The 23738-nt window shown below is 47.7% G+C and overlaps 1 protein-coding gene across 6 annotated transcripts in view; it reads right to left on the bottom strand.

Annotated features, from left to right (window-relative positions):
* Positions 1–4789: 4789 nt before the first annotated feature.
* SMOX (spermine oxidase) overlaps positions 4790–23738 on the bottom strand; it is a 46869-nt gene continuing 27920 nt past the window's right edge. For 3 of the 6 annotated variants that reach the window (XM_074346969.1, XM_010972739.3, XM_045508508.2), the window contains 5 exons: positions 18736–18909; positions 17814–18573; positions 16955–17115; positions 14859–14948; positions 13952–14428 (listed from right to left, as the gene is read on the bottom strand). In XM_074346969.1, coding sequence (XP_074203070.1) covers positions 14291–14428; positions 14859–14948; positions 16955–17115; positions 17814–18573; positions 18736–18909 — 1323 coding nt within the window. In that variant the 3' untranslated portion in view covers positions 13952–14290. Of the gene's footprint in view, positions 10583–13951; positions 14429–14858; positions 14949–16342; positions 16466–16954; positions 17116–17813; positions 18574–18735; positions 18910–23738 lie in introns of those variants that run through there. The other 3 variants (XM_074346971.1, XM_074346970.1, XM_074346972.1) reach the window with 3 other exon arrangements.

Consider the following 23738-nt stretch of genomic DNA (forward strand, 5'->3'; position numbering starts at 1 on the left):
TTTGGGACTTTTAGCATAACCAAAGGCCTCAGGTTGGCTTTTAAAATTCATACAACCAGTCTTGGCAACCAAACAGTAATCATAAGTACAAATTTTCCCTTTGCCAGTCTCCCCAGATGAACCTGTGTTGCTCTGAGGGCCTCAGTGAGGACGGTGGCCATCAGTTAAATAGGTGAAACATTACATGAAAAATATACGAGCCCAAGTAGACAGGAGTGCATGGTGAGTAAGAGATATCTACCTAGAAAGAATGCTTGTTAGTTTTGGGTAAAATGTCCAACACTTGTCATATTCCCAAGAGACTGTAGGTAGTTCAGTCCTCAGCTGGATAATATCAACCACATCCATCCATCCATCCATCCATCCAAGTAAGGGTCACTGAGGATTAAACACTGGGCTCACAGGCAGATTCAACAGCAGGGGAGGGTCTCTGAGCAGGGCAAACTTTGGTTCCCACCTGCCAGGGCAACTGAGCCCGCAGGAGGTCAAGAGTGGGGACAAGGGAGCAGGGTGGGGAGGGAGCTGTCAGCAGAAGGATTGGGTCGGGGGACCTCCCTGTCGTGGATAATAGTTGGCGTGGAGGCGGGCAGGGTCAGCAGCTTGCCCAGTACTTTTTCTAGGCTCGATGATCAGTCAGCAAAATCTATCTGATGTTCAAGCCTCAGCTCCTGACTCCTGCCTACAGGGCCCTCTGCACACAGCTGCCTTCTCCCGTGCCCTCCACACCAGACCGCGCCTTCAGAGGGTGGGGGTGCTACACAGCCCCCAGAGAGGCTGTGCCACAGCAAGTGCATCCAGCAACCCAGATCTAATCGTCAGTAAAGCACTGAGCTGCTGACCCTGTTCTCAGGACGTGGCAAAGAGCCCTAGGGTGGCCAGGAGGAATGGAAGGGGTACAACAGCCCTTCTGGAATAGGGAGCCTCTTGCAAAATGATTTGGGGACATTTGGAAGACATGCATTCACTGCACTGTTTCCTGGGCCCCCAGGTGCCCCAGCCCTGCCGACATCTCTGATTAGACTGTTCCTGAGGCACATTTTTAAAATGAGGCTGTTGTCTACAGGAGGTCCCTGTGAAGTGTCAAGGCGACTGAGGGAATGGGGAAGACTCTCAGTACCCATCAAAATGGGAGCAGGAATGCCTTTACACAACCCTCAAGGGATGGGGTGGGGCCCAAAGGAGTCTATGAGGGGGAAGGAGAATGGATCTGTGAGATGTGACAAGAACAGAAGCCTCCAAGGATACTGGCATTTGCCCAATCCCCCCGCCAGATTCCTTAGAAAGCCTCATCCCCACTTCCCTCCCAAGGCCCCAGCTCCAGCCCGCCCTCCTTCCCCAGCTGGGCTCTTGTCACCCATCCTTCTTGCTTCCCACAGTCTTTCCAGGGCCTCTGTCCCAGCATCCTCCAGGGCTGCTTTTGCAAGTCACCTGGGACCTATTATTTCCCCAATCCCCGCCCCTCTGTCTCTGCCACAGTCCACACTGGGGGCTGCCCCCTGCTTCATGAAATATTCCTCCCTGACTGAGCCACACGCCTGGGATCTTCTGGTCCCCTGACTACACTTTCTCTCTCTGCCTCCTGCACAGGCACGTCTCCATGCCCTTAAGTGTCCCCCCGGGGTTTTCTTTATCTCAACTCACCACCCAGTCTCATCCACTCCAAATCATCTCCGTGACCACTTGTATATAAATGGCTCCCAAGGGTCTGTCTCTAGTTTCAAATATGTGTGTTCACCCTCCCCTGGATGATTCCCCAGACACCCCCAATATGAGCCCACTGGCCTGCAAAGCCATCTCCTCTACTCCACACAGGCATGACAAGGCCACTGGTGCTGAATCTTCAGGATCCCGGAGGCACCTCCTTGCCGGCCCTCTCCACTGGCCATCATCTTCCCCAGACCTCCTTCCCAGACCCTTGCTCAGAATGAAGCCCTGAGCAGCCCTCAGTCTCTCGGGTAGCTCGCACTGATATAAGCCAGTCCACTGACAGAATCTGCATCTTTGTCTGTCACGGGGTAGAAGGCTTTCTGCCCCTGTGCCCGCCTGATGGCTGGCTAACATCACTGTCTGCAAGGCCCTCACCCCATCTAGTCCCACTAGTCCTCAAGAGGCTAGAGCGTGCATCGTTCCCCAGTCAGAGAGCCAGCTGTATCCTGGACTTCTCCAGAGACTCCTGCTCCCCGTGCCCTGCAGCCCGGCCATCCCTCCCACCAGGAGGCCCACCCTCCCCCGCAGGCCTCTCACCGCTACCACAGCCACCACAAGCCAATCTCTAAGGCCCTCCTGCTCTAGGCACTGACAGGTCCTGGGGAAAGGTTCCGGATCTCAGCGACCCATCAGAGCTCTGACTCCTCAGTGCCCTCCTGACCTTGTTTCTATTCCCATCCTGTCACACCCCCAGGGGGTTACATGTTCACTATCCACATGGAAAAGAATTTTCTTTTTTTTCCCCCTTCTTTTTGTGGCTCCAGTGAAGCACAAAACCAGATGCTTGAAAAGGCTAAACCTGTCCCATAGCCTCTCAGCTCAGAATAGCTCTCTGGGGAGCCCAGCGGATCCAGGTGGTGCTGGGGGTGGTGGCTTTGGGAAGGGGGGCTGCACTTGGCTCTCCTGTGGGTCCGCGCTATTATTTCTTCCCTTGGTGGGAGCCAGACGACAAAGAGAATGCTGAACAGGACCCTGGCCTACATTCTCAAACTGCTCTCGTCTAGGGAAGAATGAAGCAGGAATTACAGGGTGCATTTGGAATCCAGAAGAAGTCTAGGAACTGGGGCCATGCTAGGCTGAGTTTTTGAGCCAGGAGCCAGAGAGAAGGATGCACTGGAGGAGGACCTCACCCATGACTTTTGTGGACGTTCCTTCCAGGAGTTTGCCCTTCATGGGACTCCACCATGCAGTTTTCATTCACCTTTTTATGTCCTGCCAGAAACCACAGGAGCCCCAGCTCCCCTTCCTGAGACCTGATTGGTCCTGCTCATCTTTTGAGCCAAGCAACCAAGTTTCACTGGCCAGCCTATGGATTGGCTGATATGAGGTCAAGACTGAACAGCTTGGCAGGCAGATGGGCGTGGGACAGAGCACATGGTACAAAACACAGCTGCCTGTGGGTGGAGTAACTCTCCGAGATGAGAGAGGGGTGGGACAGATAATGATGGACATCTCTCACATGATGGATCGGCTAAGAGTGCAGCTGCAAGTGATGAGGAAGCTGATCAATTGCTGCTCAAACACTGGTCATTCTTTTCTTTGCTTGGTAAGTTACAAAGTAGGTAGGTTCCGGCATTGCAGTCACAGACCCAAGCTCTTCCGATCTTGGCTTCATAATCTTTGGTGTATTGGTTTCTGCTGCCTCATCATGGTCAGTGGCACCGTAACTCACATTCATATTCAAGGCAGAGAAAAGAGAAGGGTCTAGGTCCTTTTATCAAGATGATAAAAACTTGCCCCAGACCACCCTTCCCCAGCACACCTCCACTTAGGTCTTATAGGCCAGAACTGGGTGCCAAGACCATCCTGCAAGGCGGCCTGGTAAAATAAGAAACAGGATGGAGTGACCGGCTTAGAGCAGAGGTCTGCAAAGTGGGCCAAATTCAGCCCGCCACCTGACTTTGTACAGCCTAGGAACTAAGAATGGGTTTTACATGTTTAAATGGCTGGGGAAAAAAGTCAAAAGACTATTTCAGGATAGGTGTATAATATGAAAGTTACCTCTTGGCTCCCAAAGCCTAAAGTTAAAAAAAATTTTTTTTGTTGTTGATGAAGTTGGTCGACGCTGCTTTAGGGCAGCATGGATCATCGCCTCCCTTTGGGCGCACTGCTATCCTGAACACCATCAGGATGCTGGCAGCAGGCGGAAGCCATGGCTACCAGGCAGGCAGCTTTCAGTGTCTGTTACACAGGTCTGTCATCACACTGCAAGCCTGTGTCAGTTACCTAATCTGTAACAGCATGAGGTAAGAGTCCCCTTCTCACCAGGACGCTAACACAGAGGGGTTTTTGAGGAAGTCCTCTACCTCCAGGACATTTTCCCAAACTGACCAAATGTGTGGGATTTTGATAAAGACCTATAAAAAGAAAAGGGGGACACCATGAAACATCTGGATGGCTGTGCCCCAAAAGGCTCTATGGGGTATTATTTGCTCAATGAACTTGCCCCCAGCCAGGGGGCTCTAGAAAATGGGTCTGGTCAGTGTTCCACAGTTACCAGTCTCCCATCACCGACGGCCTGACCACTAGGATGTGAGGTTCATAAGCCCAAAGCCACTGTGCTCATTTTTAATGGGAACTGTAACTTAACTCTCATACAAGTCAACCTCCTAACGAAGATGAATGAACTTGATGGGAAGCCAAACTGTGGTCTGAAAGCCACTTAGTGAGTTAAGGGGCAGAGTCAGGAAGTCAAAGGAAAGAGTCACTTATTTTGTGCACCAGGCCTGGGGCTCAACCTCTAGGCCAGTGTTCCACCTCCCAGTGCATCCTGCCTCTGCTTCTATAATGCATCCCTCTGTATCCTCCCATCTCCTGATTCAGTCCCTGCCTTTTGTCTTACTTTGTGTCTTTAAATTCACTTTGCTTGTGTCTAATCTCATCTGTCATGGGTCTATTTCAGAGTGGAACCTTCAGAAGTGTCTTGAGAGCTTTTTTTGTCCAAGTTCTTAGAGAATACCTTATGGTCACCCTGGTGGGCCAACCTACAAATGCCAGATGCTTGGGCCACTGCAACCAATAACAAATGGCCAGATGACGGTCATTGAACAACACATGCCTTTTGTAATATTTACTGAGCACCTACTATGTGCCTACTAGGTGGGGATATATCCATGAAAAAAAAAAAAAAAACCTCTATGGAGTTTTCATTACAAGAGAAACAGGAGTGACAGGTAATAACACACACAAAATAACCTACACTGTAGATGGTGATAAGCAAAAGAAATGTAACAAGGAAAGGGACTAGGAAGTGTTGAGGGTGGAGGCACTGCACTTTGAGACTGAGTACCCAGGGGAGTTCTCAGGTAGAAGGCCTAAAGATGGTATCGAAGGAAACCATGCAGATCACTGGGGAAAAGCATTCCAGGCAGAGGGAACAGCAGGTGCAAAGTCCTAATTTAGGAGGAGGGTGTGTTCAGATTAGCAATGTGGGCAGAGTAGCCAGAGCAGATTAGGCAAAGGAGAGGAGAAGGAAATGAAGGTGCCAGAGGTAGTCAGGAGTGCCCGAGTGCCCAGGGCCATATGAACAATGGCCAGCCTCTGGCATTCCCTCTGAGTGAGGTGGGGTCTTATGAGGACTAAGGGGCTGAGGAGCAAAGTGACAGGATCTGACTTCGGTAAACTGGGTCACTCTGGCTGTTGTGTTTTTGCTTTTGTGTGTGTCGGGGCGGGGGGAGGTAATTAGATTGATTGATTTATTTATTTATTTATTTATTTATTTATTTATTTATTTATTTTTAGAAGAGGTGCTGGGGATCAAACCCAGGACCCTCCTGCATGCTGTTGTGTTGAAAACAAAAACAAACAACGAAGAGAGACCAGAGTGAAGGTGGGAGGCCAGTCAGAGAGTAGTGACTGCAACAATCCAAGCAAAAGCGGAGGGTGGCTTGAGCAGAGGAATGGAGGTGAATGACGAGAAGAGGGAGGTTCTGGAGGAGGTTCTGGAGGATTCTAGAGATGATTCTGGAGATGGCACTTCCATGTGCTACGGCCATGCTCAGCACACCCGCCCCATGCTACCATCTAGACCTGCCTGCCTTACTAGGAGCCCTGAACACTTCAGGAAAGATTTCTTTTTAATCAAGGACAGACATTTCCAACTTAAAGTGACACCCTATCAAGTCCTCTGTAAGACTCCTCTCCTTAAAATACCAAAAAAGACCTAAAAAGAGGATAGAAATTCAAGACAGTTCTGAAAAAATGTCAGAGTATCAGCCGACGACTTGAGGAAGCAGAGATAAAAGGCCTGCCAGAGTTCTGGCCTCTGCATCAAAGGCACCACTGGCCAGGGGGTGGGGAAGGGGAACGCTCTACCCTCCCCCCAACATATCCCCCCTCCGTAACCTTAACTCCAAGAAGAGCCTGCCCAGAGTCAGCTGATCTCCAGCCACTGTCCTACTGCCCAAGAACTGCTTTCTGAGCAGCTGAGGACTCAGTAATGATCCCCCACCCTCCTGATTCCCTGGAGGAACTTTCCATCTTCAGCAATGACTTCAAGACTGTCCAGGCTTGTGGGTCTGGCTCAGAGATCTTGACAGCCGAGTAGGACGTTGCAGTTTCTCAGGTGCTCCATTTGGTGGAAGAGGAGTAGTAGCAGTAGCAGCCCTGACTTTTTAGAACAAAGTTCTTCCTCATCAGCTGAGAACTGGGCAGTGGTGGGTAGAAGATGGTCTGTCCTCAGTCTGTAGAACAAGAACTGAAAAAAATGCCACTGGCTGCGTCTCTTCTAGCTCCTTAAGCCAGAGTCAAGCCATTAAATGAAGCCTCCAAGGATCTGAATCCCTTGGCCCATTCCTGCCAGGCACCTTTGCTGGGACTGAGCCACCCTTGTACCTTGGGTGGCTTCCCAGTCTATGGGCCACTGCTCACTCTATCACTAGTGCCTAGAAATATCCCTCTTTAGCTGGATGACTCCCCCAAAGAGGTGTATCAGTCAGCTATTGCCATGATAATGCTGCAAAACAAATCACCCATGAATTCACAGGTTTACTTATTTGTCTGTCTGCAGGTCCTAGGTTTGGTTCCAGGCTTCTATAGGCTAAGCTCTATTCCACTTTTCTCAATATTCTCCTTAAAACATCAGCAATTGGGGCCTGTTCCTGTCATGACAAATAGCAAGTACATGAGAGGCCAAACCCAACTGCACAAGGAATGCTTGAAGCTTCTGCTCATACCACATCATGTCTATTCACATTCTGTTGATCAAAACAAGTCAGATGGCCAAGGTCAGAGTCAATGGGGCAGGAAAATAAACTCTGCTCCCAGAGGGAGAGGAAAGTGATTGAATACTTGCTGAATAATCTTCTAATCCAACACAGGGAGCTGGGTTAGGATTTCAACACATAAATTTTAGGGGACATAATTCAGCCCATAACAACCTCTAGTGGGAAGAGATGTGAGGTCACATGGCAAAGCAGGGAGGAGTGAAGAACTGAGGTCACAGTGCCATTCTAAGAGGCCAAAGCAATCTAGCTTTTGCCCCAAGCTAGAACAAGTTCTACTAAAAGAACCAGAGTTGGGTGAGGGCGGGGGAGCAGTGTGGAGGGTATAGCTCAAGTGGTAGAGTGCATGCTTAGCACGCATAACATCCTGGGTTTAATCCCCAGAACCTCCTCTAAAACTAAAAAATAAATAAATAGAAATGAATAAACCTAATTTATTTTTTTTAAAAAAGAAAAGAAAACAATCAGGGTCCCTGGAGAACTGGCTGTTTTGATGACAGAGGTAGGAAATATATGAGTATAGAGCATCTTGTAGTGCCAGAAAGTAAGGAAGTACTCAAAAATGAAAAAAAGAAAAAAAAAAACCTACACGTTGATGGGGATATGTCAAAAGGGACATAGGAGCCAACTGAAAGTTTCCAGTGACCAAAGTTGGAACAATTTAACAACAAAATAAAGTAGTATTAGCTTGTGATCCAAAGTGTAAAATAAATATCCATGAGTCTATTCTGATATAAATAAATGACTGAATAAACTAATAATTGGAGGGAAGGGGGAGACAGGGAAGAGAAGGGACAATTCTCCTGTGCAGAAGAATTCCAAATAAATTATGCAGACACTTTAAAGGACAGAAGCACAACTCTCCACTCCTTAAGTGTGGGCTACAGAGTGACTTCATTCCAAAAAGGACAATATGGAAGAGGGAGGGAATGAGCATAACTTTACAGTGCAGAAAGCTGACCAAGATCACATGATGAGAGAAAAATGACACTTTAACTCTGCGGTTTTCCTCCTAAAAACCAATAACCCCAGTCTAGCCATGAGAAAAAGACCAGACAAGTTCCAGTAGAGGGGCATCCTACCACATACCTGACCATACTCCTCAAAACTGAGATCATCTGAGAAAATGTCACAACCAAGAGGAACCTAACAAAACATGACAGTTAAACGTAACAGGGTATCCTGGCTGGAATTCTGGAACAGAAAGACATTAAATTGAAACTAAAGAAATATGAATAAACTATGGACTATTTAATAATAATATACCAATGTTGGTTCACTGGTTATAAGAAATGTACCGTATTAATGTAAGATGTTAATAACAGGGAAAGTGGGCACTGGGGCTGTATACCTGCTTTTTCTGTACATCTACAACTGTTCTTTAAAAAGTCTATTGATACAAGAAAACTGACAGAATTGAAAGGATAAACAAATACATGATTATAGTTGGACCCTTCAACACTATCCTCTCAACAACCAACAGAACTAGACAGAAATACAGCAAGGATATAGAGGAAACCAATGACACCATCAACCAGCAGGATGTAATGAACACCCACAGGACATGCCACCAGGACAGCAGCAGCAGAATACACATCCGTGGCAAGCACCGTACATCCTATGCCAAGAAAGACCACAGCCTGGGCCATGAAACAAACCTCAACAAATTTAAAAGAATTGAAATCATATCATCCAGCTTCACTTGGGGAACCAAATAAGTTCACACTTATTATTATTTTTTTAAGTAAACTTATTTATAGAAGCATAATTAAACCTCTCTAGCAATCGAAGTTGGCATAAAAGGTCTGGCGGATGAACAAAAGAAAGATTGAATGAATGAATGAATGAATGAACAAAAAAGAGAATTTTTCATCTTGGGGGCCAACAAGGTTTCTTTTTACAAAAGGTTAAGAATGAAAAATAAATGATACTTAGAGTAAGTTGCAATCTTATTTTATAAACTTATTCAATATTAATTAAAGGTACTTTCTATTTATAAATATATTTAAATACTTATTTATTTATTTATTTAATCTATTTATTTATTTTTTAATTCAGAAAGGCTCACAGAGAATCCAGGGCAGGGATGATCTCTGTGCAGTTAAGAGGGCTGCACTCCCACATGACCAGCAGATGGCGCCAGAGGATGTGATTCAACCCATGAGGTTCTCTTTCCAGAGACTGGGAGTCCCCCTCACCTCTCCCAGCCATGTGAAAGGAAAGCCAGCCCAGTCCCTCCTGTGTCTCCCTCTGCAGCCAGAGGGCCCCCACCCACCACTGCTAGGGTGAGGATGCAGAGAGAGCAAGCATAGAAATGCTAGTGTGAAGCTTGACTGAAAGGGAGGCAAGGGCAGGTGGGAGGAAGATGGGGGCTGGTGATGGGAAAGACCTGAGCACTGAAAGGTGGGTGGGTGGGTGGGAAGGAGTGGAGAGACTGGGGATAGAAAAGGACGAGCAAGGTCCCTGAGGTTGGAGCATGGGATGCCCAAACGAAGGGTCACATGCTTCTGTTGCATCTGGGGAAGGTCTAAAAGAATGGATGTGAAGGCTGGCAGTTCGCAGGTTTGTCAAGAAAGCTGCCTCCAGGGGGTTCCTATTTTGTCTGTGAAGCAGCAAACCCTATTGCCTGTTGACAGCTGGTGGAGGAGGGGAGGTGTCAGAGCTGAAGGGGAGGGAGGCCCAGGAGGACTGCTGGCAAGCACCGAGGGTGGGTCTGGGGAAGATACTGTGCAGCTCTGCTTCTTCATACACTCATTCATTCATTCTGCAAATATTAACGAATAGCCAACTACACCCGGCACTATTTTGGATACAACCTACATCCTAGTGGAAGGGGAACAGATAGACAAATAAACAGACATACAAATAAACAACAACAACAACAAAAAACACTATGACATCAGGGAAAGAGAAAGGCAATGAAGAAACAGACTACGGGAGGGACAGAGAGTGCTGGGAGGGCTGTGAAAACGGGGTGCTTAGGGAAGTCTTCCTAGAGAAGTGACAGGTGAGTAGAGATCTGAACTCAGCAAGGGAAACAGACTTGCACTGTGAGCAAGCATTCTAGACAAAGGGGACAGCCAGGGCCCCCAGAAGAGTGCTGTGGAAGGAAGCAGGGGCCAAGAACAGATCACACGGGTCGCTGGAAATCACCTTTTATGCTCACTGCAATGAGAGTCACTGGAAAGCAGGGGGGCGCAAGACCGGATTCCTACTGTTAAAAGTATCACACTGGCTACTGTGGGGGGAACAGGCTAAAAGGGCCAAGCGTCGAAGAAGGGACACCACACAGGAGGCCACTGCAGCTGTCCAGGGCAGAGAGAAGAGGTACAGGGGAGGAGGTAAGACGTGATCAGGTTCAGGATGTGTCTTGTAGGGAGACCTGAGAGGATTTGCCAATGGCAGATCTGATGATCTGATGTGAAGTGTGACAGAAAAAGAAGAGTCGATGATGTCTCAGGGGTTTGCCCTGAGCCAGATGGTGGCTCAGTCGAGATTTGATTTGGGAAGGAGCAGTCGGAGTTGTGCTTTGGACACAGAAGACCCTGTAGGTGGTGTGGCTCTGTGTTGTTCGCTTTGCTCTGCCGTGTTCTGCCCAGCAGGTGTGGCTCTGTGGTTTTCTCCAGAAGTACCTATTGGTGACCCAGACACATCTGTGGAGAAAGCAGACAATTGATCCATGATTGGGATTATGCTGACTGGCTTTAACAGAACAAATGGCGAGAAAGCTAAGGACACCTGAAAGAGACTGGTGAAATGACAGACAACGGAAAACCCCACTCCTGGAACCAGTTTTAATTAATCAAGACCAATCACAAGTGATAGAAACCTACCCCCAACTAAGCCAAAGGGGAATCAGTGGCTGGAAAGGGCACCGCAGTAGCACGCAAATGGAAAGAAGAGCTCTACGACGTCAGGTCTTGATCATGGCCTTGACCTGGACCTGGACAGATGACTGCGTGAACCCACGTGCCCAACACATGAGAGGGGGCAGGTGACAGATCCAGGACAAAAAACAGTAACAGGCTCTGTAGTGAAACAGAGAGGGAACAGCCAGCGCAGAAGATCAAAACTGCTCAAGCACTGCGCTCCCTGAGACAGCATATGCCTGACATCTTGCATCTCCTAACAAAGATACAAGAGTTGAAGACCCCTGCAAAATCGGTGCTCAGCAACCACCACCAGAGTCCTGGGAGGCGAGAACAGCTTTCACACACATCATCTCCAGGTAGACAGTGTGAAGCTGGGCTACCTCCAAGCCCTTCCTTCTTGTATTCAGTACCCAACATGAGCTTGGATGTCCTGGATGCCACATTAGCAGGGCCACAACTCCCTCCTGTTTGTCGAGATTTGATCATCCTACACAAATCAAGAGTGGCCTCAACAAACAGCCCAGCCAGTCATTATGAGAAAACACAGCTGCCTGGAACTCTACCGTTATGTTTGGCAGACCACCCATTAGACAGGTGCTTCTCTAGAAGTGAACCGGCAGCCCACCTCACTCTGCACCTTGGGATCATCCTTGAGTTCCACCCGACAGCCCCAGGCAAATGCGGGCTGACTCAAACCAGAGGCGCTTCACTGCTGCCTTTGTTTGTGGGGGATGCCGACATTCCAAGTGGCTCCCAGGAGTGGGAGCTAATACTGCCCACCCATCCCAGAGCAGCAAAAGTGGAGCTAGCATTTGCCAAATATCCCCAGGCCCCCTGAAGGAACATTTCTGAGGCTTCCACAAAGCCACAAACAACTCGCTCGCAGATTCACTGATGCTCACAGCACAAGAAACCATGCAACCAACTCTACATAGAATCCAGTGCCAGCAAAGGCCTCCTACAGACATAGCAGGCATGGGTGTTGGCCTGAGCAGGCCATATTAGACACCCCAAATACAGTCCTCTGAGTTTCGATCAATGCCACAGCTGTTTCAGAAAACTAGTCACAGCAAGGAACTCATGCTGTGTCCCCGGTACACCTAGTCTCCGGTCCATTTTCCTGATGGGCATATGCACTCATCTCTCTAGGGTGTATGCCCAGGAGTGGAAATGCTGGTGGGCACATGGCCAGCTTCAGCAAATCTGCCACACAGTCTCCCAGTGTGGCCCTGCCCAGTTCTACTCTTTCTAGCAATGGCCTTAGATTTTTTTCTCCCCTCAATGGCACCAGCCTCTCCTTTTTATCAGCAGTAGACTAAGCCTGCACTGTAGCACCAAACAGAGCTTGGATCAAGTCTTGACATCACCTCCGACCTGAGTGACCTTAGGCACATGACTTGCATTACTGAACTCTCAGAGGTTCTGTTTCCCCCTGGGATGAATCACCCTCCCAGCCTGAGCTCATATCCATGTCAAATTAAGAGAATCTACGCCCAGCATTTACGAGCGCCCTCCTGACTGGCAGACGGTTGGCACCAAGTGAATATTCTCTCCCTTCCTCTTGCCCACATCTGAAGCTCCCCAACATGCAGTCACCAAGCAAATATTTCCAGCTCCTCACCCTCACAGAGTTCTTTAAAATTTCTACTACACCTGTGATCCTGAGACTCTCTGTATTGCTTATTACTTTCACCTCCCCGACTTAAGAGACAGGCCACTTCTGTACATCCCACCAGTTAGTGGGGGGAAATCCAGGGCATGGGGACAGTCCGAGCTGGATCAAAGTTAATAGAAGCTGCTTCCTGCAAAGTAACTCTGGTCAGGGAGGAGACACTCTGACCAAAGTCAGGTCCAAATTTACATTGTCTATTTAAGTATTATTATAGAAAGATCTCCAAGATACATTATGTTACCTAAAACAAGCAAAATGCAGGACAGGATTAATAGTTTGTCACTTTTGTATAAAAGGAAGAGAGAAGGGTATGTATTTATAATGACATTTCTAGAAATGGATACACAAGATACTAATGACATGGGGCCATGGGGAGCAGCAACGGTACTGGGGACAGGTGTGGGACAAGATGTTTCAGTGTATCATTTTATAACTTCTGAGCTTAAACTACCCTGATGGATCCTCTGTTCAAAAACAAAAAGCAATATTATACACTTACAACTTTTTTAAGTTATACATCAGGTGAATATGAATCCCTGAAGATGTCTGGTGGATCAACCCTGGCAAAGCAAGGATGTCTCTTAGATATGTGCATGCAGGTGTGTGTGTGTGTGAGAGTGTGTGTGTGAGAGTGTGTGTAGGGGTGGATGTGCACGTAGGTGGATGTGCAGGTGGGTGCAGGGAGGCATGTGTATGGGTGTGTCTATGTGCTGGACATCTCCATCACAGCCTGAGGTGAGGGGGGAGAAGATGTGGACTCATGCCAACGGCAATGCACTAAACATCTGAGGAGGGGACCCAACCTAAGTTCATCCAGAGTTAGACCAGGGGGCGCACCTGGCTTTTCATCACTTCCTCCGTAACTACCCAACCCCTCAACTCCACAGAATTCGAACTCTAGCACTAGAAATCTGGAGTCAGAAAATGACTAAATATTCTTTAAGGTTCTATGCATGTGTACAGATGTAGTTGTGTATAGGTATATGGGTGTGGGGTGATGTATCTGTGCGGGACTGAGTGTGTGTAAATGTGTATGTGGGTATTTAAGGGGTGTGTGTATGTGTATTTTTTCACTCAGCCAAAAAGTGGCCAGACTATCCACCTTCCCAGAAGTCAACAGGAGCAGATGACACTGAATAGTAATTAACACACCTGAGCCACAACGGATATCCCCTCCCATAAAACTCACCTTCACTCCATGTGGCCGTGTCACTCAATCAGGCTCTGAGAAGTCCAGCAAAGGGCCAGTGGGCAGACCCAGGCCTGTCCTGAAGGAGCTGGGGCTGGGCAGTGAGGAGCCCTTACCCCTGAGGAATCTCACCAGCAGGAAGGGAAATGACCACACACAGGTTGGGGTGAGGGGATGCCCCTTCCAGCAAAGGTAGGCACCTTCCCTTCTGAGGGTACAGCCAGACCACAGCTCCCCGCATCATCCACACACACACACACATACATGGCTGAGAAAAAAACGGGAGAAGTTGAGGAGCACAGGAAGGGCAAGCCTCTTTTATTACCCCAAAATGCAAAGACTTGAAGGCACTTACAATAACAAGGCGGGAGAGGAGGGGAGGCGTGAGGAGGTCGGAGGTCAGAGCACAGAGGTAAATCAACAGACCCCATCCTGGTCACCACCCGGCAAGAGGAAAAGGAAAAGCTACAGGGCCAGGTCTGAGGCCAGTCGGGTGTCTAGCTCTACAAAAGATACAAATCCACTCTACAGAGGATTAAGGAGTGAGGAATACACAGCAGCAAGGGGCAGGGCTGGCAGTCACGAGTTAGTGGTTCTTTAAGGAACACGCTCGGCAGCTAGGAAGCCCTCAGGTCCCCTGCTGGAAGAGGTCTCGGTACATCTCAATGAGACGAGCAGCCTCTCGCTGGCCAGAGAGCAGAGCACCATGGGTGGTGGAATAGTACTTGCGGTGGGTGGCCTCACCTGAGAACAGCACCTGCATGGGCTGGGGGGCAGGACAGGGAAGTGAAGGTGGAGGAGCAAGAATGGCTACCTGTCTTCCCCAGAACCCCCCATCCATACAAGTCAGAGAGGAATGAGCAGGCATCTGAGATGCAGGTATTGCTGTTTCCACAGGATGAGGAATTGCCCATCCCACCTGCCCATCTTGCCCTGCTTCTTCCCCAAACATCCAGGCCTCAGTTCTTTCTGCTCTGAGGCTTTTATGAGTCATGGCTCTGCAGTTTCAGAAACTCACTGTGCCTCTTATGAGTGAACTCAAGGAATGACTTAACCTCCCTAAACCTTGATTTTCTCATCTGCAAGATGGGTTTATACCATCTACTTCTGAGGGATTAAGTGAAATAATGTATCTAAAGCACTCAGAACCTGAAGAATATAAGTACTTGATAAAGTTAGGCAGTAATTTAACAAACCTTTATGGAGCCCCTATTAGGTTCCAGGGACTGTTCTGGGCACTTGGAAGATAAAAGGTGACCAGGCAGCTGCTCTGAGGAGCTTCCTTGCTGGTGGGGAAGCCAGACATGAAACCCAATTATTAAACGGTGTCATATGTGACGTGATGGGTGTTTGGGTGAAGTTCTGAGAGCCCAGAAAAGAGGCCAACTGTCAGGGGGCTCGCACAAAGCTTCCCAGTGGACAGGACCTGTGAGCTTCTTCTCTGGAAGATGCTAGATAAATCAACAGGCAAAGGATGTTTCAGGAAGAAGGAAAAATGGGGGCAAAAAATGCACCAAAATAGGTCTTGTCTAGAAGACAGTGGGGATTTTGGTAAAGCCAGGGCTCAACCTCAGGAAAGAAGGCTGTTTAGGTGTGGTCCAAGCAAAGTGCTTGCATTCAAAGCCTGAGTTTGGATTTTACCCCAGTGTATCTTAAACTGAATGTGCAAAGGTACCAGCTGGGGATCCTGGTAGAATGCAGTTTTTACTTTAGCAGGTCTAGGGTGGGCTGAGAATCTGCATTTCTAACGTGCCCCACATGATGCCAGGGGGCTGGTCCGTGGACCACCGACCTTGAGTAGCGAGGTTTTAACCCACCAACAAGGAGCTGCGGAGGTGGTTAAGCTGAAAATGGGGCACACGTTGTGACAGAGGGCAAGCTGCCTACTGCCACAACGAACCTCTTTCTCCTCAGAACAGAAATCTTGACTTTTAACTGGTTTCATTGCCATCTGCGGAGAGGCGATGAATCCCAGCATCTCTAGCAGCTAGTAGTGTCATGTGACTACGTTCCAGCCAATCAGCTTCAAGCACACTGTTGCTTAGAGACAGTGACTCAGCACCAGGGGTTCCGCTCTTTGACCAGGCAGCCCGGCACAGACTTGGGAGCTAGAGCAGCAGCCTCCACAGCCCTCTTGGACAACAAGCTGGTCCGGAAGATGGAGCGAGTCACTAATGATACCAGCCCCTGACACCTACCTCCGGATTTCCTTTTGTGTGACAGAAGGAAACCTCCATCTTGCTTAAACCAGTTTGTTTTGTTTTGTTCTGCTTTGTGTCACATGCGCTAGTTCTAACTGATACAGGTGACAAGAGGTTTGCTTTTTGGGAGGATGGCTGTAGCAGCAGTGAAGGCCTTCTCCTCTCTCCCCCTGAGCACAGCCAGGGCAGGCACAACACACATTGGTTGACTGCAATCTTCTTCACCAATTACACCAAAGAATTATTTTAAATGTAATTCTGTCGGGATTTTAACATTTATTGTATGTGTATGCTTGATAAAGGGAACTCAAAATCTACTTTATGGGAGCATAAATATATATAATTATTGCTTTTTGACTTATAAATATTTTTCTCTATATATTATTATACAATTGATATAATTTGGGGGAGGGTCAATATTCTTAATTTTATTTTCTAAAACATATTGGGGAAAAATAAAGCATACTGAGGAAACTTACTTCCACTGAATCAGTGCTGTCCATTAGACTTTCCTGATGACAGAAATGCTCTAGAGTGACACACTCTAACATGGTAGCCATGAGCGACATGTGGCTCTCAAACTTGAAACACGGCTAGTACAACTGAGGAACAAAATTTTGTATTTATTACTTTAAATTGTAATTAATTGAAATTCAACGTGGCTAATGGCTACCACATTGGACAGCATAGCATTAAAACGGCTCAGTTTTTATGGTTTCAAGAAAGCATTTGGTAGGGGTGTATAGCTCAGTGGTAGAGCACATGCTTAGCATGCATGAAGTCTTAGGTTCAATCCCCAGTACCTCCATTAAAAAAAAAAAATACACTAATGTGATACATGTTAAAAAAAAATAGAAAGAAAGAAAGAAAGCATTTTAACACATCTCAGTTATTGACTCCATTTGTTCTTCCTGATGTTAAGGGCATATTTTCTTGTTTTCTTTTTCATTATAGGAGTTACTCCATCCATCTTACCTCGACAATCCTCAGTGACCACCACCACCCTCCCGCTCCTTCTCCTGGACCAAACACACCCCTCACAGATGCCCTGGCCCGGCAGCCCACGCACACCCAGCACACTCCCCACTCACCGCTGTCTTGGAGCTCTCCGTGTACGGCAGGGGCTTGGCCAGCTTCTCCACGTCTGCCCCACTCGAGCCCACCTGTGTATACGAATAGGAGCCCCGGAAGTAGGGGTTGCTGCCCCAGGCAGAGCGCAGGATTCGCCGAGGTTTGGGAATGTTGGGGTTCCCTATTGAGGAGTGAGAAGAGTCAAGGGGGGAGGGTGAGACATGGATGCACACTGAAGACACACCTAAGCAGACGACTCCCACTCTGTCTCCAGGGTTCCAAGAAGGCTGGGCTGCTACAGATAGGCACGGAGGATGGAGAAGGGAGGGCGGGAGGGAGGGTGGGGTTCAAGCTGTGTATCCCCCAATGCCTCCTTGTGACCTCCCTAGCAAAACACCACCTCTCTGTGGGCCTCAGTTATCTATCTGAAAAACATTCCAAATAATCACATTCCCCCTTCCAGCTTCAGGGGTTCTTGTGAGGGAGGCTCTTCTGGGATATTGGAGGAAGTATGTTCAACTAAAAGAATCAGACAGAGAAACACAAATCCATCTCTTAGCAAGACAATATGAGTAGGAAATGGGCGGTCTGAGGCTTTGCAGTGATATCTGAGTTTACCATCAGCCCTTAGAAAGAGAAGAAATGCAGAGCCTGTGGTTCTGAGTGTCTCAAGTTCCATACGGGGGAGAGCCTGCATTTAAGAGCCCAAGGTCAGGTGTGGCACCCTCCTGGCATCACCACCAGTGGGCACACCACCTCAGTATCACAACCTGGGGATGAGGATGCTGCCACACAGTTTGGGATGCTCAGAGGGTCCGGCAGAGGATGGCAGCTGGAGCCGGCCTGTGGAAGCAGGCGGGGGGCAGGGACGGGGCGCACCTGTGAACTGCCGCAGCATCTCCGTACAGATCTCCGCCACTGCCTCGTCGTCGCACTTCTCCATGAGGAGGGCCTCCTCCCCGCAGATCCAGCCACTCAGCACGTGGCCATAGCGCTCAGGCGGGTAGAGGACATCAAAGCCGCAGATCTTGCGGTACCAGAGCTCAGGTGGGTAGGTGAGGGTGCGGCTCTCTGCCTCATCCTCCCACACAAACTGTAGGCTATTGCACTCCGGGCCCCAGAAGGGCTCCTCAAATTCTAGAAAGATCTTGTCGGTGGTGCCGATGCCCAGGCGATGGATGGCAGCCACCTTCTCGGCGGGCAGGCTTGGCCGGAAGAAGCTGGTGTACTGCCTCTTGAGCACGCCCAGGGACACGGTCACGATCACGTGGTCCGCCGGGATCACCTCGCAGTCCTCGCACTCCACCACCACCGGCCACTGCTCATCCTCATCCTGCCTGTCCCCCCGGGGCTCCTCTCCACCCTGGCTGCCCTCCCCAGCGTCATGATTATGGTCACTCTCCCCCCGGGGCTCAATCTCAGGGCCCCGGGGGCAGCCTGAGGCCTGGTCCCAGTGAATACAACGGACAGGTTTCCCCAGCTGGATGACGTGGGCCGGGATGCCTTCAGCCAGCAACTCCACAACCTGCATGAAGCCTGAGGGGATGATGTGGTGGGCACCAGGAATCTCAGTCCACTCCCCAAAGGCGCTCAGGGATACCTCATCCATGCTGTGTGAGCTACTCTCACAGCTCTCCACCTGTAGGAAGAGCCAGAGGGGAGCTAGGTGACCGCCAAGGCTGAGCAGGGGTAGGAGCAGGACCTCAGGGCAGTGCCGCCCTCCTCGGACCCAGATTCCCCAGAATCAGTCTTCCTCACTCTGGCACCTGTACTCAACAGAGCTTCGCGATGGCAAAGATACCTTCAGGTACTGCTGGATCATGGCGAGCTTCAGGCGTTTGGTGGCCTCCGGGTCATCAGGGTCATTCCTGATACGGTTGCGCACCTTCTCTCGGGTGAACACCCCCACGCTGTTCTGACTCTCAGCATTGACTGGTTTACCATGCCGGAAGAACTCCTGGGTCAAGTTATAGACCTGCAGGGAGACCCCAGGAGACTGAAAACACACTTATCCCACCGCCGTTTCAGACCTCAGAGCCCCAGCTCAAAAGTCACCAGCTCCCACCTGTTCCCAGGTGTGCTGAACTCATGGCGCCTCCCCCTCGGTAAATCAACATGGTAGTCAGTGCTGCCCTGAGCTGCACCATCCAAATCAAGGCTTGAAGATGGTAAGTTGCCCTGGGCAGCCAGCTCCCTTGCCTCCAGACACAGGCGGTGAGATGGGACCCAGAGGCTTTCTTGCTGGGCCCTTGCTTGGAACAAACTGAAACGGCTGGTGCCATACAGTCTGCAGGAAAGGAACTGCCCCATCGTGGGCTCTACATGGCTGAGCGGACTGCCCACTGGAGAACCCAGGTCTGCACACATTTCTCTTTTCCAAGAACCAAATGCATAAACTTCCCCTGACATTCCTGCCCAAGTGTATCTACTTCACCCTCTCCCAGGAGTGCAGTGTGGGGTGGTAGCTTAGCCAGTGTTTTAGGGCAGAGGGAGCAGAAGGGGCCCTGAAATATGATCTCTCAGGAGACCCTCCCTCGCTGTGCTCAGGTCCACACAAAGTGCCCCCTTTACTGCAGGACCCAGATGCATCTCAGGAAGATGGCATGTTGGGGCAGGGCATGTGGAGAGGAAGGAGTCCCCAGTACACTAAGAAATGGAAATTTATTTCACGGGCATATTTTGGCAAAAACTCCAACCCACACTTCACCAACAGAAAGCAATGAACAATCCTTTGGAGCAGGGTCCTATTGCCTCGCCTGCCTGCCAGGCATACAACTCCCACCAAACACTGGGCAAGTCTCCCCTGAGAAAAGTAAGCAAGTCCTGGGTCAGGCATTGAATCCCCAAAGGGAAAGGTCTGAGCCCCAACATTTACTGAACAAACATTTACTGGGCTCTGTGCCTGACACAAGTTGGCACAGTTCTGAGCTCCTGCTCTTACTCAAGTTGAGGAGACATCCCAACTGGGCTGTTTTCATATGATGTGCTGTGCTATGACAGAAAAGAACCCAGGGATTGTGAGACCAACTCAGATAACCTCAGACCAAGTCAGGACATAGCCAGGTAAGCAGCAGGAGGGAGAGAGTATTTCAGGTAGAAGGAACAGCATACCCAAAGATGAGGGAGGATGTAAGATGCATTCAGAGTGGTTCAGTCTTCGAGAGGGTATAACTCAGTGGTAAAGTGCATGCCTAGCATGCACAAGTTCCTGGGTTCAATCCCCAGTACCTCCATTAGAAATAAAGTAAATAAATAAACCTAATTACCTCTCTCCAAAAAATAAAATAAAAATACAGAGTGGCTCAGTCTCGCTGAAACGGGCAGCAAGGAGAAAGGCAGTTGCAAAAGATGACTTTGAAAAAGCAGGCAGAGGCTGGGGCATGAAGGACTAAGAGTCAAGTCAGGGACTCCAGACTTTATCCAAGACCCTGGCATCACTGAAGGGCTGTGGGCATCTTCACATGCCCACTCTCCCTCCCAGGACCCTGGCCAGTGTGGGCTCCGTGGCCAAATATCTGTGGCTGGTGCTGATTAATAGAGTGTTTACCTTCCTAAAGTGAGTCTGAATGTGGTCAATACACATTCATAGGGATTTGTCTGCCCTGTAACCAGGCCGAGGCTGCTGGAAAGAAGGTGGCACTGCACCCCCACCACCACTCCACCCAAGGGAAATGCCCCACCCCATAAGATTGAAACATGAATTAAACATGTCTCTGAAATATAAAACACAAGAAGAAAATGAGTTAAGTTGTTCATTTTTTCCTTCCTACTGTCACAAGATGCTGGGCGTTTGGCCTTAACTGGAGTCCTCAGCAAATTCCTCACCCAGTACCACTGCCAAGGAGTCAGGCTTTCAACTTACCTCCTCCTCCCTGGGGTTTTCGCTTTAGTGATAAGCAGCATGGTGTTGCTGGCTAGTCAGCTTACGCTGACTAAAGGCAAAAGTGCCCAGCTAACAAATTTAGTCCATCTACATGATTCTTTGTGTCAACCACTCAGACAGCCTTAACTGAACACGCATTTGTCATACAGATACAGTCTCCTGTCCTGGGTTAAATGACATCTTCCCAAGGTGACCCAAGGAATATGGGACTGGCCTGGAACAACTAATAATACTCACCCCAATTCTCATGAAGCATTTAATGGAATCTCATTAAATCATCATGACACTATGAAGTACATATAATTGTGCCCATTTTACAGATGAGAAGAGTGAGGCTCAATAACTTGCCCATGATTATATAGCTAATAAAAGGTAGAACTGGTATTTGAATCACAGTAATCATGCTCCAGAGACTAAGCTCTATATGATAACTACTGTACAAACTCATTTATTTGTTAACAAATGTAATACATTCAAATGAGTAGCCCTTCAAAGTCATCACCTTCAGGGGGAGGGCTACATATTTATTCACCCTCAGGCAAGGCTTCATGCTTAGGAGCACATCTCTTCAGAACAGCCTCCAACATTGTTTAAGAGTTACATAAGGAAATCTGTCTCTTCACCTCATGGTTAACATCTCCTCTGACCCAAAGCACACCACCAGAGTGATAACCCACCTTTATCCATCCTACTTTCCATGACTCCCACTCTTGGCTTTCAAACATCAAACCCATAAGAAGGAGTTGATGATGATCTATTTTGAAGGACATGTAAAAGAATAAGTAAGTTACGGACCCTGAAAGTCATTCTCAAGAAACATCCGTGCTTGAAGCACTCACAATAACGTAAGAATCAGGACATGACTTCCCAGTAGACCAGGAATGTCTCCTTTGAAGAATATTAGTTCTTATCTGATCAGTAGTAATATTGAGTGACAACACACAATACCATGGAACTGTACACAACATACCTTGTGGGTACACACACAGAAGACACTGAGTGTGCCTGCCCTCCTCTGAGCAGGGACTACCCCAAAGCAAGGGTCATTTCCCCTTTCCCATGCCCAAGAGACATAGGAAATGTACAATAGGTGCCTGCTGGCCAATTTACTGACCTGAAGCAAAGGTTCATTACACTATAAATGACAAGCTAGCCGAAGGCAAGATCAATACGTTACCTTGCCTGTTGAGTGCACTTCACAGCACCACTGAAAGACACTAAAAATGTTAACATTGTTAAAAAAGCCTGAATAAGACAAGGATGTATAATCACTGCCACTTTTGTCAGACGCTGCACTGGAGATTGCCAGTACTACACGGCAAGAAAAAGAAATGAATAGTTTTAGGTTATGCTGTCCAAAACAGTAGCCACTAGATACTTATAGTAATTTAAAATTAAATTAAACATTTAGTTCCTCACTATTACTAGCTACATTTCAAGAGCTCAAAAGCCACATGTGGCTAGTGACTGCCATCCTGGATCGTGCAGGTCTAAAACATCTCCACTATCATCGAAAATTCTATTGGACAATGGTGGTCTGAGGATTAGAAGGGGGAAAAGCAAAATTCTCATTTTTTGGTATAGGATTATATACATAAAATTCTAAGACACAGTTAGAATATAAATTAATATGATATATTAATAGATATAGTATCAGAATTAAAAATAATTTAGCAAGAAAGCTAAAATCAATACCTAAAAATAAGGTATAAATACCCATGACATTTTTCATATTACTAGAACAAATAATCTTAAAATTTATATGGAATCAGAAAAGACCCCAAATTGCCAATGCAATCTTGGGAAAAGAGAACAAAGCTGGAGGTATCATGCTCCCTGACTTAAGACTATAGTACAAAGCTATAGTAATCAAAACAGCATGACACTGGCACAAGACGACACACAGACCAATGGAACAGAATAGAGAGACCAGCAATAAACCCATGCACAATTACTCTGTGATAAAGGAGATAAGAATATACATGGAAAAAGGATAGTCTCTTCAATAAGTGGTGCTGGGAAAACTGAACAGCTGCCTGCAAAAGAGAGAAATTAGAACATTTTCTCACACTTTACACAAAAATGAACTCAAAATGTATTAAAGACATAAATGTAAGACCTAAAACAATGAAACTCCTAGAAGAGAACAAAGGCAGAACACTCTTTGACATCAATTATGACAATTATGACATTTTTTTGGATTGTCTCCTAAGGCAAAAGAAACAAAAGCAAAAATAAACAAATAGGACCTAATAAAACCTAAAAGCTTTTGCACAGCAAAGGAAGCCATCGACAAAACAAAATCCAAAATATATAAACAGTTCATACTACTAACAACTCGATTCAAAAATGGGCAAAAGACCTGAATAGATACTTTTCCGAAGAAGACATACAGATGGCCAACAGTCACATGAAAAGTTGCTCAACATAGCTAATCATCAGAGAAATGCAAATTAAAATGACAGTGAGATACCACCTCACACCTGTCAGAACGACTATCATCAAAAAGACTACAAATAACAAATGTTGGCGAGGGTGTGGAGAAAAGGGAACCCTCCTACACTATTGGCGGCAATGTAAACTGCCATAGCCACTATGGGAAATAGTATAGAGATTCCTCAAAAAACTAAAAACAGAACTACCACATGATCCAGAAATTCCACTCTTGGGTATATATCCAAAGAAAAAGAAAACACTCATTCAAAAAGATACTTGCACCCCAATGTTCACTGCAGCATTATTTACAATAGCCAAGATATGGGAGCAACCTAAGTGTCCATCAAGAGAAGAGCAGGTAAAGAAGATGTGGTTTATATTTATAATGGAAGACTACTCAATCATAAAGAAGAGAATGGAAATCTGTCATTGGCAACAATGTGGATGGACCTAGAGAGTATTACATTTAGTGAAACATAATACTG

Source organism: Camelus bactrianus, chromosome 19 (assembly GCF_048773025.1).
Source record: "Camelus bactrianus isolate YW-2024 breed Bactrian camel chromosome 19, ASM4877302v1, whole genome shotgun sequence".
NCBI lineage: Eukaryota > Metazoa > Chordata > Mammalia > Artiodactyla > Camelidae > Camelus > Camelus bactrianus.